General features: G+C 35.3%; 2 protein-coding genes across 2 annotated transcripts in view; one reads left to right on the top strand and one right to left on the bottom strand.

Annotated features, from left to right (window-relative positions):
* LOC124363149 (serine/threonine-protein phosphatase 6 regulatory ankyrin repeat subunit C-like) overlaps positions 1-14,536 on the bottom strand; it is a 101,397-nt gene that overhangs the window by 19,823 nt on the left and 67,038 nt on the right. The window lies entirely within an intron of this gene.
* The window catches only part of LOC124363712, a 36,882-nt gene that overhangs the window by 14,626 nt on the left and 7,720 nt on the right, over positions 1-14,536 (top strand). The window contains 2 exon segments of the mRNA XM_046818975.1: positions 3,503-3,657; positions 4,264-5,094. Of these exon segments, the coding sequence (XP_046674931.1) occupies positions 3,503-3,657; positions 4,264-5,094 (986 nt within the window).

Raw genomic sequence — 14,536 nt, 5'->3', positions numbered from 1 at the left:
AAGGGAACCCTATGCTAAGGTTTACCTCCCCGGTAAAACGACAATTAAATAAAATTCTTATATTACAGTGAAAGAACAACTTTTAAAAGAAATTTAATCTCTATGTAAAAGAGTCTGTCAGACTAAAAATAATAATGATAAAATTGACATAAACTTATTACTTTTTTCATAATAAAATATACATATATTACAATATAGTACTAAATTTTATAATAACAATATACTCGTATATAAATTTAGACCCCTATCCTATATTTTACTTTAAATAAGGTTTGCTAAATAATATTAAAACATTTTCTTTCTTAAAATCCATAGTTTTTAAAGATATATCTAAACTATCGACAACATTGTTTAGCAAATTAAATGCTGCCAACATTGGCGAAGTGGCGTGCCCTACCGTTCTAGCATACTCCACGTATGCTACTGCTTACTTGCTCGGCCTCCTCGTCTCGGCACGTGCCACTGTACACCCGCCAGCAGCTCGGGGTTGTCCACGGACCCAGACATGACACGCTTAAGGGGATTCTGGACACACATTTGGCCACAAATGTCAAATTATTACATTTAAAAAAATTTATTTTTGCTCCCTGGACATTTCTCTACAAGAAAACATTAGGTTTTAGTGTTTTTGGACCTTATTTCCTAAAGAAAAATTAAATTTTCATTAGGCACTACACGGGCACCATCGGCAACAAAGTTAGCTATTTGTTGCCCAGAGTTGAATTCCCACTGAAAAATGCTCTAATATTATTATCTGTGCACACATTATAATATGGCTAATAATATACATTGTTTATTTTACATGCCTTTGAAGTTTGTATTGATTCTCTGTCAGCTGTCATAGATCAGAAAGAAAGAAAACTGTACTATGATGTTATTGTTTTGATTGACAGTTGTTCCTAGTTACACTCAAGATTTTATTGCAGTATATTGTTCTTTATTTATTTATTTTTTTTTTTGAAAAATGGGTAGGGTAAAGGAACAAGAACTAAATATGAAGAAGAGAAAATAGGAAGAGGAAAATAGGCGGAGAAGTGAAAAACACAGTGGTGATGGTGAACTAATGACAGGTGAAGGCAGTTCTAGGCCTAGTGTTGAGAGTGTAGCTTCAACTAGTGGTTTTATCTCAAGGCCTAATCCTCATAGTGCTCTAGATTATAGCATTCCAGCGTCTTCATCAAGTGATAATGAGGTTAGTAATAAGCCTACTGGATTTGCTCTTTATACTAGCTACAAGGAAAACATTGAGATTAGTGATGATGGACCCCAGTATGGATTTATAGATTTGAAAATATTGACAGAATATCTGGCATCTTTTCCATGTAACAATTGTTATTGTGACACTCTGGAAGTCATCCATGTAGATAGCAAGTCAGTTTTTGGAAATCCCATACAAATGACATGTTCTACTTGCGGTGTTGCAAGTAGGCGTACGCTTCCGACTTCTTCTACGCTAACCAATAATGAATCCCCCAAAAAAGTGCTCGATATGACTCGTAGAGTAGTAAAAGCTTTCACGTCAATGGGGAAGGGTCACAGGGCCTTAGATATCTTTTGCATGACCATCAATATGAAGCCCATGAACTTCAAGACTTTTTATTCTCATAAAAGTCTTACACCAGTCTTTTAGGCAAAAAGTGAACCAGTCGCTTATCAGCGCTAGAAATGAAGTAAAGAAATATTATGGAGAAATTGACAACCCAAGTAACATCATAGACGTAACTGTCAGTTATGATGGTACTTGGCAAAAAAGGGGATTTACCTCCAAGTACAGTATTGGTTGTTGTATACAGGTACTTACGGGACTTGTCGTAGACCTTGAAGTACTCCCTAAGTTTTGCGAGAAATGAAGCGAAAAACTAAATATTGCCCTGACACTTTTCAAAACTGGTACGAGTACATAAACCAACATGTAACCAAAACTATGTCGGATCTTCGCCAGGCATGGAGGTGGAGGCTGCGCATCGACTCTTTTTCGGTCAGAATCCTTTGGTTTTCGCTATACTACCCTCGTATCAGATGGCGACGCCAAAACATTGGTTACCTTGAATGAAAAAAGGGTGTACGGTGATGTAAAAATAAACAAGGTAAAGTGTATAAATCATGTGGCAAAGAGACTAGGTACTGGGCTAAGTAACTTGGTCAAAAGTAACATCGGGACAAAAACCCCGTTAGGTGGTCGTACTCATGGCAATCTGTCGGAACCTGTAATAAAGAAGCTCACGGCATATTACAGAAACAATATTCAAAAAAATTCTGGTGATATATCAAAGATGAAGCAGGGAATATTTGCTACACTAAGCCATTGCAAGTCCACTGATAAAAATCCACAGCATCACAACTGTCCTCAGGGAAAGGAATCCTGGTGTTTTTTCAGCGAGCCATTGCTGAAAGTCGATCACCTGAATCGCACAAAGATCGAATCAAACCCCCATTATCAGAAGCAACAGCAGCTAAAATGGTACCATTATATATGACTATCCTCAGAAGCCCGACTGACCAGATATCTGCCAGGTAGAACTCAAAATGCTAATGAGGCATTGCATAATGGCATATGGTCTACATGTTCGAAGAACGTGTACGCCTCAAAATTAAAACTTGATATAGGCCTATTTGAGGCCATTAGTTTCTATAATACAGGATACCTAAAAATGTGTTCCAATTATCAAGAAACATTTGACATCAAATTAAGAAAGTTTAGTTCTTTGATTACCAAAAGGTTGGACAAATCCCGTATTCGACTATCATCGGCCAGAAAAAAAGAAAAAAACATCACCTACAGGAAAAAATTAACACGTTCACGACGACCAATATTTACTGCAGTTTCTAATATGACGACGCCATTTTAGGTATAGTATGACCTGTGGACGAAATTGAGATTTTCGCACAAAGAGGCCTGTTATGACTATATAAAAGGCCATGGGTAATCGAAAACTAAAAATATTATTGCAAACATATGATTTTCAAAATTTTTTTGCGTGACCCACCGGTGGGTCACGACGCGTATTCTAAATACTGTATTACAAAGGCGCGTCGTGACCCACCGGTGGGTCACGCTGTATTTCAGCTGTTCTCATAGCCCACGTGTTCCGCGCTCCGTTTCGTGCTCAGCCAGACTGCTTGGCGCCAAATAACACGTGAGCCAATCGTTTTGCTCCATTTGTTCCAATCGTTTTGCTCCATTTGTTTACAATGTAATTTATTTGTTCTAATCTCACTTACACCAGTTGTACTTCGTGGTCTCACATCGTTTACATTTATTTTCGTTTGTGAACATTGTAGGTGCAAAGTGACTGGTAAAAATGGATGACTGTGATATAGAAGACGCGTTGTTCTCTGACATTTCAGAACTTAGTGAACTTCAATACTCTGGAAGTGTGTATGTTCCATCGGATTCTGTGAATAGTGAATCAGAAGATGAAGTTACGGAGGACGAAGATGAAACGATAAATACAACTGCACTATTGTCCTCTGTAAGTAATTGTGTAAACACTGTAAATAGTTTAGGTGCCAGTATTCAAAACTATGGTCAGGCTAATGATAACCGACCTGAACCATCACGTACTACATCTCCTGCAGTTGATGAAGCTACTGGTAGTGATAACTGGAGTGACTGTACATTAACTGAGAGGGATTTCCCTTTCACTGGAGAAGAGGGTTTGATGTATGACTTTGATAGAAGCGATCCCATGACAGTTTACAGGCAGTTTTTTACTGATGAGGTTTTACAGTTAATAGTAACTGAAACCAACAGGAACGCTCGTAATTACTTATCAAGTCATGAGGTAAGAAGACGATCTCTAATGAGAAACTGGTTAGACTGTGACGAGATAGAAATTATGAAGTTTTTTGGAATCATTTTGATAATGGGAATATGCCCTCTTCCACAACTCAGACTGTATTGGTCCAAGAATAAACTTTTTGAAAATGAAGTAATTAAAAAAACCATGAAAAGGGACCGTTTTGAGGCAATTCTCAAATGCCTCCATTTTTCTAACAATGAGGAAGTAGCAGAAATAGAGCCAAGGCTTGCCAAAATTAAGAAAATTGTTGATATGCTGAACAAAAATTTTCAATCAGTTATGAAACCAGGAGAAAACATTGTCATCGACGAAACAATGGTGCCTTGGCGTGGGCGCCTTCATTTTAGGCAATACAACCCCAACAAGACACACAAGTATGGAATCAAAGTGTACAAGTTGTGTTCTGGTGAAGCATACACGTACAATTGTAAAATTTATGCAGGTACAAATGATATTACAGGGAATGAAGGACATGCCCAGAAAATAATACTTCTGTTAGCTTCTGATTTGTTGCTTCAGGGTCGCACTATATTTGCCGACAACTTCTATAATTCTGTTCCTCTCGCAGAATTTCTTCTCCACAAAAGAACATACTTATGTGGCACCCTTCGTGCAGACAGGGTCAATAATCCAAAAGAGCTCGTCAAGAAAAAAATCAAAAGAGGCGAAGTATCTGCTCTTCAAAACGAAAGGGGAGTCAAAGTTATACTCTGGAAAGATAAAAGGCGTGTCCTCATGATTTCTACCCGTGCAGAAGACCAAGGGATTTTAAAAGACACTGGTAGAAAAAATAGCAAAGGACAACCTATTTTAAAGCCGTCGGCAGTGCTGGCATACAATGGAGCCAAAAAGGGAGTTGATGTTTCTGACCAGCTGTCGTCGTATTATACCCCTCTCAGAAAAACCATTCGGTGGTACATGAAAGTAGCATTTGAGCTTCTTCTTGGCACATGCGTGGTTAATTCACTTGTAGTATACAACCACGGTAAACCTAAAAAGGACCATATGGACATGTTAGGCTTCCGGTTAGCACTTATAAGTAAAATGATTGCTAGCCCAGTGACCAACAGAATACAAACACCGGCTCTGCGTGCACCAGATGGAGAAGTAAGAAGGCGGCCTTTGTTGACCCACAAACTATCTCAGCGGGAAGGACCTGCCCGGACTTCTCGCAAAAGATGTCTGCCGTATTATAGTGAACTGGCCGACAGACTTGGAACTAGTGAGGCGAGGAAGAAAGCAAGAAAAGTCACTACATTTTGCAATGATTGTCCTAATTCTCCTTCTATGTGTATCTTATGTTTTAACTCTAAGCACAAGTAAATTGTAAAAACATTACTCACTCTTGCATTGTTTGCCATATAGTTATATATCTTACTATGTTTTTCAAAGTTAATAACGTTTTTTAAATCCATGTTCTGATATTACACATGCTGCATTTTATAATAAACCGTTGTCCATATAGGCAACATGAAAAATACTAGTGTTTATATTTTTAAATCCTATAATATCACTGTGTTAGTAAACGTGTTCCTGATATACCTACATGTTCCCACAATCTTCCTGGTGGACGTGGTTAACATTAAACGGCCAATTCTTTGACTGTATAAAATCAGTATAAAAACCGGTGGGTCACGTCGTCGTGAACGTGTTAACCTAAAATTTGGCCATCGTTTACAAATAAAGGGTGATTTTTTATTAGTGCGGTTTTTAAAACTAAAAAAAATGAAAAACAACATGCATTGACATAAACATGCATTTATTTGAACTACAGTGTCATGACATTAACGTTTAAACATGATTTCTGGCATATGGGCTCCATTTTGTTCGCGTAGAAAGCCCAATCGAGAAGTCCAATTTTCGAATACTCTTTCCAGCAGCTGTGGTTGAATTCCGCCAATAACTCGACGAATGTTAGCTTCCAAGTCATTTAAAATTTGTGGCTTGTCAGCGTATACTTGAGACTTAACATATCCCCATAGAAAGTAGTCTGTTGGCGTGATATCACACGACCGTGGGGGCCAGTTGACACTACCTCTAAATGAGATGATACGTTCACCAAATGTTTCTGCCAAGAGGCCAATTGTGTCGTTTGCCGTGTGGCACGTCGCGCCGTCTTGTTGGAACCAGACATTTTCTAAATCCACTTCAAGTTCGTTTAGCTGAGGAAAGCAAAAGTCACATTGCCCGATAGCGTTGACCATTTACCGTAACAGTCTGGCCAGCATTGTCTTTAAAAAAAATAAGGGCCAATAACACCTCCTGCCCAAATGGCGCACCAAACGGTAAGTTTTTGTGGATGAAGGGGCATACCAACAAATTCTTTTGGGTTTTCATCACTCCAAATCCGACAATTCTGTTTGTTGACAAAGCCGCATAACCAGAAATGAGCCTCATCACTGAAAAAATCTTGCCTGCGAAAGCTGGGTCACGTGTTATCTTATGTTGAGCCCATTCAACGAAATCAAGACGCTTGCGATAGTCTAATCGTTTCAGTTCTTGCACCAACTGAATCTTGTATGGATATAGGCGTAGATCCTTCCGTAAAATATTCCATAGAGTTGAGTAGCATATCGCTAATTGCTGCGCACGATGACGAGTCGACACACTTGGATCCTCTTCAACACTATGAGCAACAGCATCAACAGCCTCTTCGGTCCTTACTGTGCGGCGTCTCTGCCGATGCTTGTCAACAAGAGTGTGGGTATTACGAAAACGATTAACCAAAGCTCGAATAGCTGACTCTGATGGACGATTATGAGGTCCGTAAATCGGACGAAGAGCTCGGTAAGTTGCCCGAACTGAACTGCGGTTTTCAAAATAAATTTGCACTATTCGCAAACGCTCTTCTTTTGTAAGTCTGTTCATGGTTACTATACAATAATACGCACTAGACCATAAAATATCGAAATGACATAAGATAATAAACAAAGATGGGCTGTTTTATTCAAATTTAATTGTGGTGCCAACTTAAAAACCACACCAATAAAAAAATCACCCTTTATTTACGGATGCATCAAAGATTACTAGAGGCGTGGGCATTGCCTTCTATATACCTCAACACGGCATAGCAAAAATGTACAAAAAACACTTTGTACCCTGAGCCCGAGTATAGGTCGGGCCGCGTCGGCAGCGCCTGCTACCCCGGCGCCCGAGTATCGCTCGGGTCGTGTTATTTAATTGTATTATTTAGCACAGTCATCTTATTTTTGGATTAAAACATTTTTATTATGTTCATTGGTTTTCTAAGTTCGTATTTGTTGGTTTTGAGATCCCTGGGTCACGTTTTAGTAATGAAATACGTATATTTATCGTCGTACTACAAGCGAGTCTAGACAGCTGATCGTACGCGCCGCGGCTGATCGTCAGTACTGTCAGTTTGCTTTGAAGTGTTTCACGTTGTGTGTTGTGAGTCTTAGTGATGTCTTACTAATTTTTCTACAAATCTTGCCGACAAATACTGAAGCAAATGTTATAATGTATTCTAAATGTGAATTTAACTGTTAGTAAATAATTAGAACTTTAGTTTCTTATTGAATGAAGTAAAGGCAAACGCAAACAATGTGAGATTATCCGTGTGTTTTGTTTTGTATTTACACTCGCTTTGTTCTTTCTTCTCGACTTTCCGTTGATTTTATTATATTTTCTTTACTTATTATTTTCTGGGTGATGAAATCAAAAGCGATGCAATTCGTGACTGCAAGTATGCTCACAAAAAACAAGGAAGCAACTAGCAAAGCTGGAAGGAAGGATACACCTGGCGGTGCCCAGACTATACAGTACCTTTAACTTCCCTACATCCCACTTATTACTAACATTATACTCTAACATGAACATACATTTATGTAACTAATATCCAAATGTAACAGTTTCAGATGTAAAAATACAAAACAATGACCTTCAACCACAGAAGAAAATTTAATCGTCAAAACACAGTGAACAACGGGGCTAAATGACAAAGTAATAGCCTTAAAAGAAAAAAAAAATTACACTCTGATGTGGTATTGTAGTGCGTAGTGCATTGTTTTAGTTAAGGTTAGTTTGTGCATCGAAAGTAACTGTGTATTTGGACCTGTCTAATAGTTGTGAGTGTGATTTTGATACGAACTTGACTATTGGCCGTGAAAATTACAAATATTGCTCGTGTTACTGTATTGCAATGGTAACATAGTTGGATTTCAACGTTGAGAGAATATTGTAACCAATTTGCAAACTCGAATTGTGGTAGGATTTCGTTTTAACTCATGCTCTGTTAAAGGATAGTTAAGTCTAAATTATTTTATGAAAAATGGGAGTAGGCTATGTCATACCACCTATCTTTGAGTGTGCTTGTAACATTTCTAATCTATTTTAATTTAATTATTGAGATGCCCTGTGTTGAGATGGACAAACATATATCATACAGAAAAGAAATGATAACTATTTACTTTAGCCACTTCACACTATTTCTCCAAATTTAAACTTACAATAAGAAAATAAATGTGTAGGATATTAGTAAAATAGATATAAAAGCTTGGAAAGCCTAAATGGTAATTATCATATTAACGGCCGGAGCGGAAAAATACTAGTTTTGTGTTATTAACCCTCCAACTGTTGTTCATCAAAATTTTGATGAACACAACCCTATTATAATTGTTGTTCATCAAAATTTTGATGAACAAACATTCCCTTGCATAATCAATCATTATAGTATATTCCGGCAACGTATCGATTCGATTCATGCACCATTGGATTCGGAAAAAAAAAAGCCTAAGGAATACTATAGTTTTATTCCTCATTGTATTGTAGTTGCAATGTACCAAGTTCGTAGTTTGGAACGTAAAAGATGTGACCGCCATGTTGTCGATGCCGTCTGAGTTGTTGATGTGACGAGTCGTGTTTATTAGTAAGTTTTAGTAGGTTTATTTGTGTTTTTAGTGTTGTGTTTAGTGTGTGGTGAATTGTTAAATATTGCAGTAGTGCAAATAAATATATTTTAGAATAAATACATTTTTCGAAAATTTTTCGCAAAAGTTTTGAGTAATGACAAAATGAAACTTTTTTCGACTCTTCAAAAAAAAAGTTATGGAATTTATTTTACTACTGCTGTATAGTTTACTTCATTCTGAGTAATAAAATATGCAATATAAACATGTATTGAAGTAAAACTGTATTAGTAAAACTTTTATTAGCAAACTCTTACATATACACCCTATTTTCACAATTTATGCGCATCGCTGCTTTTTGTTATATAGTGTTATTATAGTTTCATAAATTTGTAAAATGCTTATGTGTTTCTGAAACTAGAATAAATTTGACATAAAATGGATATCTCACTTTTATAGTTTTCTTACTATAACTTGGTTTGCTAGGTATGGTCCCCCCCCAAATTAAAAAAAAAAAAATGTAAATTTTGAATTTCATGGAAAAAAATTTTTAGTCAAAATTTTTTTAAGGCCAAATTTAAATACTAATATTATTATATGTTTAATTCTGAACACAAAAATATATACTTCTATATATATTACTTTTAATTTATATTTTTAATAAATTTTTAAAAAAACCCTTGCACGAGGCTCGAAAAACATGCTGCTGCCACTACAGGAAAAAATGACTGCCAGTTGGAGGGTTAACTTATTGGAATCGTCCTATAGAACAAAAAAAGTATAAGGTTTGATGGGGTGGAAATGAGAAATAACGAAGTTCTAGAACATAAAAAATTAAACAACTATTCACGCGCGGAGTAATATTTCCATGTTTTACATCCACGTCGAGCGTCACGTGACCTTTTGTGACCATGATTCAACCTCATGATGACGTCATCGGTTGCGCCGCTATCTTTGCAAACGTAAATGAAAAATAATACTGAAATGAGCAGTATTTTGATCCAAATTAACAATGTTTTTCTTAATTTCGAACTACAAATTAATTACTTGTTATCGAAATGAGACGAGTGCCTCCGGCCATCAAGGCAATTTTGTAAAGTGAAAACAACTTAATAAATCATGAAAAACTCTAACATAAATATATAGATGGATATTAACAGAGAACACTTACCATTAGTGTGTTGGCGGATATAGCTGAGCAGCAGCAACAAAAAAGTAGAATTTTTAAAATTGCGACATTTAAAACTTTCTTTTACTAACGTACTTTTTCTAATTTTCCTATCGCAACGAAACAACAAAGTCTCCCGGTTTAAAAACAACACGCGACCGCACGACAAACAAATACACTCATATTATTAAAAATTCCATGTTCAATTAAAAAGGAAATAATTTCGTTTCGGTTAAAACATAAACTCTTTACGTGCCCTACTAAACACTCCAACACACACAATTCACTAGGGTTGGTCGAACTAGTGGATGGTTGATTCATCTACTGAATATATCTTGGGAAGCACTGACTCATGCCCCGGAGAACTCAGATAACAGATACGTTATCAGGCTGCTATCAGTCCCGGCTGTAGATAATATTCAAGTAAACAGATTATCCAGACACAACACACAAACTGAACATTAAAACATTAGAAACTTAACTACTTATGAATATATCCCCTAAAATCATGTTATTTGTCATTTGCACCCTCTAATACTATATATTTTTTGTTCAGGAGGGTGAGCAAAATACGTTGATAACGTCAAATTCGTGATTTGCCGCTCCGGCCTTTAATCTTATAGCTACCGGCTGATTAAGAACAGAAGCACAACAATGGATCAATGAGAATGGAGTTTTGCCTTAGCTAGGAAATAGTTTAAAGTGGCTAAAGTGAAATGCAACCATTTTGACTTCTTTATTATTTTTGTTGGGTAGGGTTCGATAAGCGGACCCGGTATTTTATATCGAAATTGGCAAACGATATTACTTAATCACAACCATCGATACAATCAATCGAAACTGATTAATTATTTTGAACAGTCAACTTTAATAATATACATCAACAGCTGTAAACACTTTCAAATAATACTCGTAATGTAATATTTCAATTATATAGGGCCTATAAGTAACATTTAATTATTAAAAATGACAGTCAATTTTAGAAAACTAAACGACATTGCTTTGAAAGATGATAATACTTGTGATAAGATTTGTGGGAAAGAAACAACTGTAACTTTCCGAGGAACAAATATGGTCGTCTTGTTTGACCACTGTAAATATTAAATTCATATTTTAATTTAAAACATATGATTGTTATTGAGGACTATAGATACTTTTATATCAATTGATAGTCTAAGATTTGAGATGTAAATATTAGGTATCGATGATTACATTCTTCGATATAAAAAACCGGATCCGCCTATCGTACTCTACCGTTTTTGTTTATATAAGTTTTTCTTTCTTTCCTTTGGTTATATTTGTTATTTTTATTTGATTTTATTTTAATTATTTCATGGTTAACATATACTGATGGTGAGGGGCATTTCGGTTTAGCCTATTAGCGAGAAGGGGTACAAATGTGATCTGAACTCGAATTTAGGTATTACTCGAGTATGTTTTTCTTTATTTTCCAGCAATGCAGGGTAGGCACCACCGAAGCCTGCATTATTGGCCATTGGCCAGAGGCATTTTGGTTTAGCCTTTCTCACATGATCTGAGCTCAAATTTAACTTGTTATCCCCTCTACCTAGAAACCCTGATTCTTCCTGTCCCCTAGATTGTTGGACTATTCAAGATTTGTAAACTATTCAAGAGTATTCTAAAATTTCTAACCTAAAAGTTCAAACATCATAGCCAGGGGCGTTTCCGTAGTAATTTCTGTTATTACCTTTTATATCTATTGTACTAGTATTCTATAAATTTATTTTCTTATTATTATAAGTTAAAATTTTGGCAAAAAGTGTGATGTGGCTTAAGTGAATAATTATCAAAGAAATTTTTACACTCCAACCCCACTCCTCCTCCTGATAGACAAAGAAATTTTCATCTTTCTAATTGATGTACTGAAATGCTGTCCAGCCAAATTTAAGGTTTGGACATAAACCATCATAGAATTTAATTTTGTCTCTAGAAATTAAATTCTTTTCAAATCTTATCACCTAATTTTAACATTGACTCATTTTATTATTTTTCTATTTACTTTATAATCTACATATTTTAAGTTCAAATGTAATATAATTTTAGTCCGTTTTATAGGAAATTTATTTGTATGTTATTTATATTTCCATCATAGTTAACCATAGATTAAAGTTAAAAATATTTGCTAACGCTCAGCCAATTCGGCTGCAGTATAATAAGCAGCCACCAACACAAGCGAACCATAATTATTGAAGATCAACAATATTCAAAGTATTGAATCCTCGATATTGTTAACTATCTACAAATACTGCAAAATGTAATTGTAAACTTGACGATCGGTGTGGCAAAATACAAGTTTCACATAATTACCCTATTGCTATCGTCCTCTTGAACAAAACAGTATAAGGTTTCATTAGATGGAAATGACAAAATAACAAAGTTATAGAAATTTAAAAGTGGAACTACTCTTCTCGTGTAGAGTAAGCAGGGTGCACACCGAAGAAACCGGTTTCATGAAACGAGAAACTTTAGTTGCTTGCAACAGATAGGTTAGATTAACACAGGGCTGTGCACACTGCGTTTCATGAAACTGTAGTTTCATTGATTTTCTTGAAACTGGTTTACACGCAACCCAAAAAACAGATTTCATAATGGCTTTAGTTTCATGTTTCAAGTGATTTTACTACCATGTATGACTTAAATAAAGTATTAAAAGTGCTTTCCACAGTATAAAAGTAATACTATAGTGTCGATACTTATTTTTTAGATTTTCGGTACCAATACCATTGATACTTATATTCATTAAAATGATGTAACGTTTTTAATGACACATCTCTAACCTAATATATCGAAAAGAATTTGCTGTTTTAGTATGGCAAAAAATTTCTTTCCAGGGGAAAGTTAGCAGAAGCTGTCGAAAACCATCCTTGTAGTACTTCCACTTTTGGAAGATCTTGCAAATGCAGGAGCATTATGATTTTTCTGTCTTTCAGAACATTGGTTGCAGAGTGGGGAGATTGATTTCTGCTGTTTAAGTGGGTATAAAATGAAACTGATGGAAACCCGTTTCTGCTGTGTGCATATTTAAATTAAATGGTTTTCTTGAAACCAATTTCATGAAAACGGTTTCCTGAAACAGGTTTCTTCAGTGTGCACCCTGCCTAATATTTCATCTTTCTACAGGCATCACATGATCTTGCTATGATCGTAAGTCAATTTTGTATTGGTTGCTGCTGACATCAGCTGATACACCATCTTTGGATATGTAAAATAACAATGCAGTTAAAATCAGGGGAATAGAAGATTGTTAATTTAGATCTTCTAAGAATAAAAAAATTCTTATCAGCCTGATACAAAAGCCTTCGACCATCAACGTGGGCTGCAGCAGCATAGTGCTACCCTATGCTTATGGCAACATACAGCCCTTGAGATATTACCTGTCAGTAATAAATCAAATTCTAAATGGTCTGATCAAGGATGCCTCTGGCCATAACTGCTTTATAGAAAACGCAACTGGAAAAACCAATACAAATATTGTAAATTTACGTAGCCTTTAACTTTCTACTATCTTGCAAGAAAAGTAGTTCCACTTTTTATGTTCTAAATTTCATTATTGGTAATTTTAATATTCTAAAGCCTTATATTGTTTTGTTCAGTAAGACAATTTCAATAAATTAAAAACGCATTTCGGTGTCGATAAAAATAAAAAAAATTTAAAGTAATGTATACAAATTGAGTTAGTTAAACTTTTAGCAAACCAAGGAATAGTGTAAAACAAACTTAAGTTTAACAAATCATAAAATTAACAACCATAACTTAATATTGCTGGTAATATTCCCTGGGAATCTTTCCTCGATTTTAAATTCTCAGGAATTTTACATCACTAGCTAGAAGTGAATCAGAGTAAAGAAGTACACCAAAGGTAAAAATGTAGTTTTTGTTGGAATCTCGAAATTTCTTTATTGACACAATAGAAATATGAACAGTTTTTTGTGTTAGTCTAAAATACAGTTGGTCAATAAGCAATTAATATCATATTTTTTAGCAGTGTAAATATAATTAGATAAAAAAAAACAGCATTTATCGTTGATATAGAGTAGAAACATAAGTGGCTCTGGCACTGAGCCGGGAGGTACACCTGTCTCCACTACTGAAAATTCTGAATAGTAATTTTGTTGCCATTGTTGTGGACTTCAACAAACTGAACACGGCCAATCAAATAATCTTCAAACCAGTCTAGGGTTATTCCCCTGATACCACATTGTTCAAGCTTTATTGGTTGGATAGTGATCAACTACATCAAAGCCTTCCTTAAGTCACAAAATAAACCAAGTGTTTATTCACTAGAATCCAGGGAGGACATAATTTGTTTCAAGGTGCAAGCTATGGCAGACAAAGTATTGAAATTGGGCCAGAAACCAAACTGATACGGAGAGAGAACTTTGTTCCTTTGACGGAAGGTCTCAAGTGAATAATTAAGAACATTATTCTCAAATATTTGAGATCATAGGAGTTATGAATATTGGTTTTGAAAAAATGGGGATCGGATTTATTGAAGTTCATTTTTAGTAATGGAATGGTTTTGTTGATTTTAAAATCTTTTTAAAATACCTTCTGTTTATGATGCACAAGTTTTTTCATACAGTTTGATTGTAAATATGTACTGGAAGTTTTTTATTAGTAACAAATATGTTACTATTTTAGTCATGTAACATAATTATATCTTTGTATTCACTTCTAAT

The sequence above is a fragment of the Homalodisca vitripennis genome, chromosome 5 (assembly GCF_021130785.1).
Source record: "Homalodisca vitripennis isolate AUS2020 chromosome 5, UT_GWSS_2.1, whole genome shotgun sequence".
In the NCBI taxonomy this organism is placed as follows: domain Eukaryota; kingdom Metazoa; phylum Arthropoda; class Insecta; order Hemiptera; family Cicadellidae; genus Homalodisca; species Homalodisca vitripennis.
Note: the sequence above shows the minus strand (reverse complement) of the source record. Positions and strands in the feature narration are given on the sequence as shown.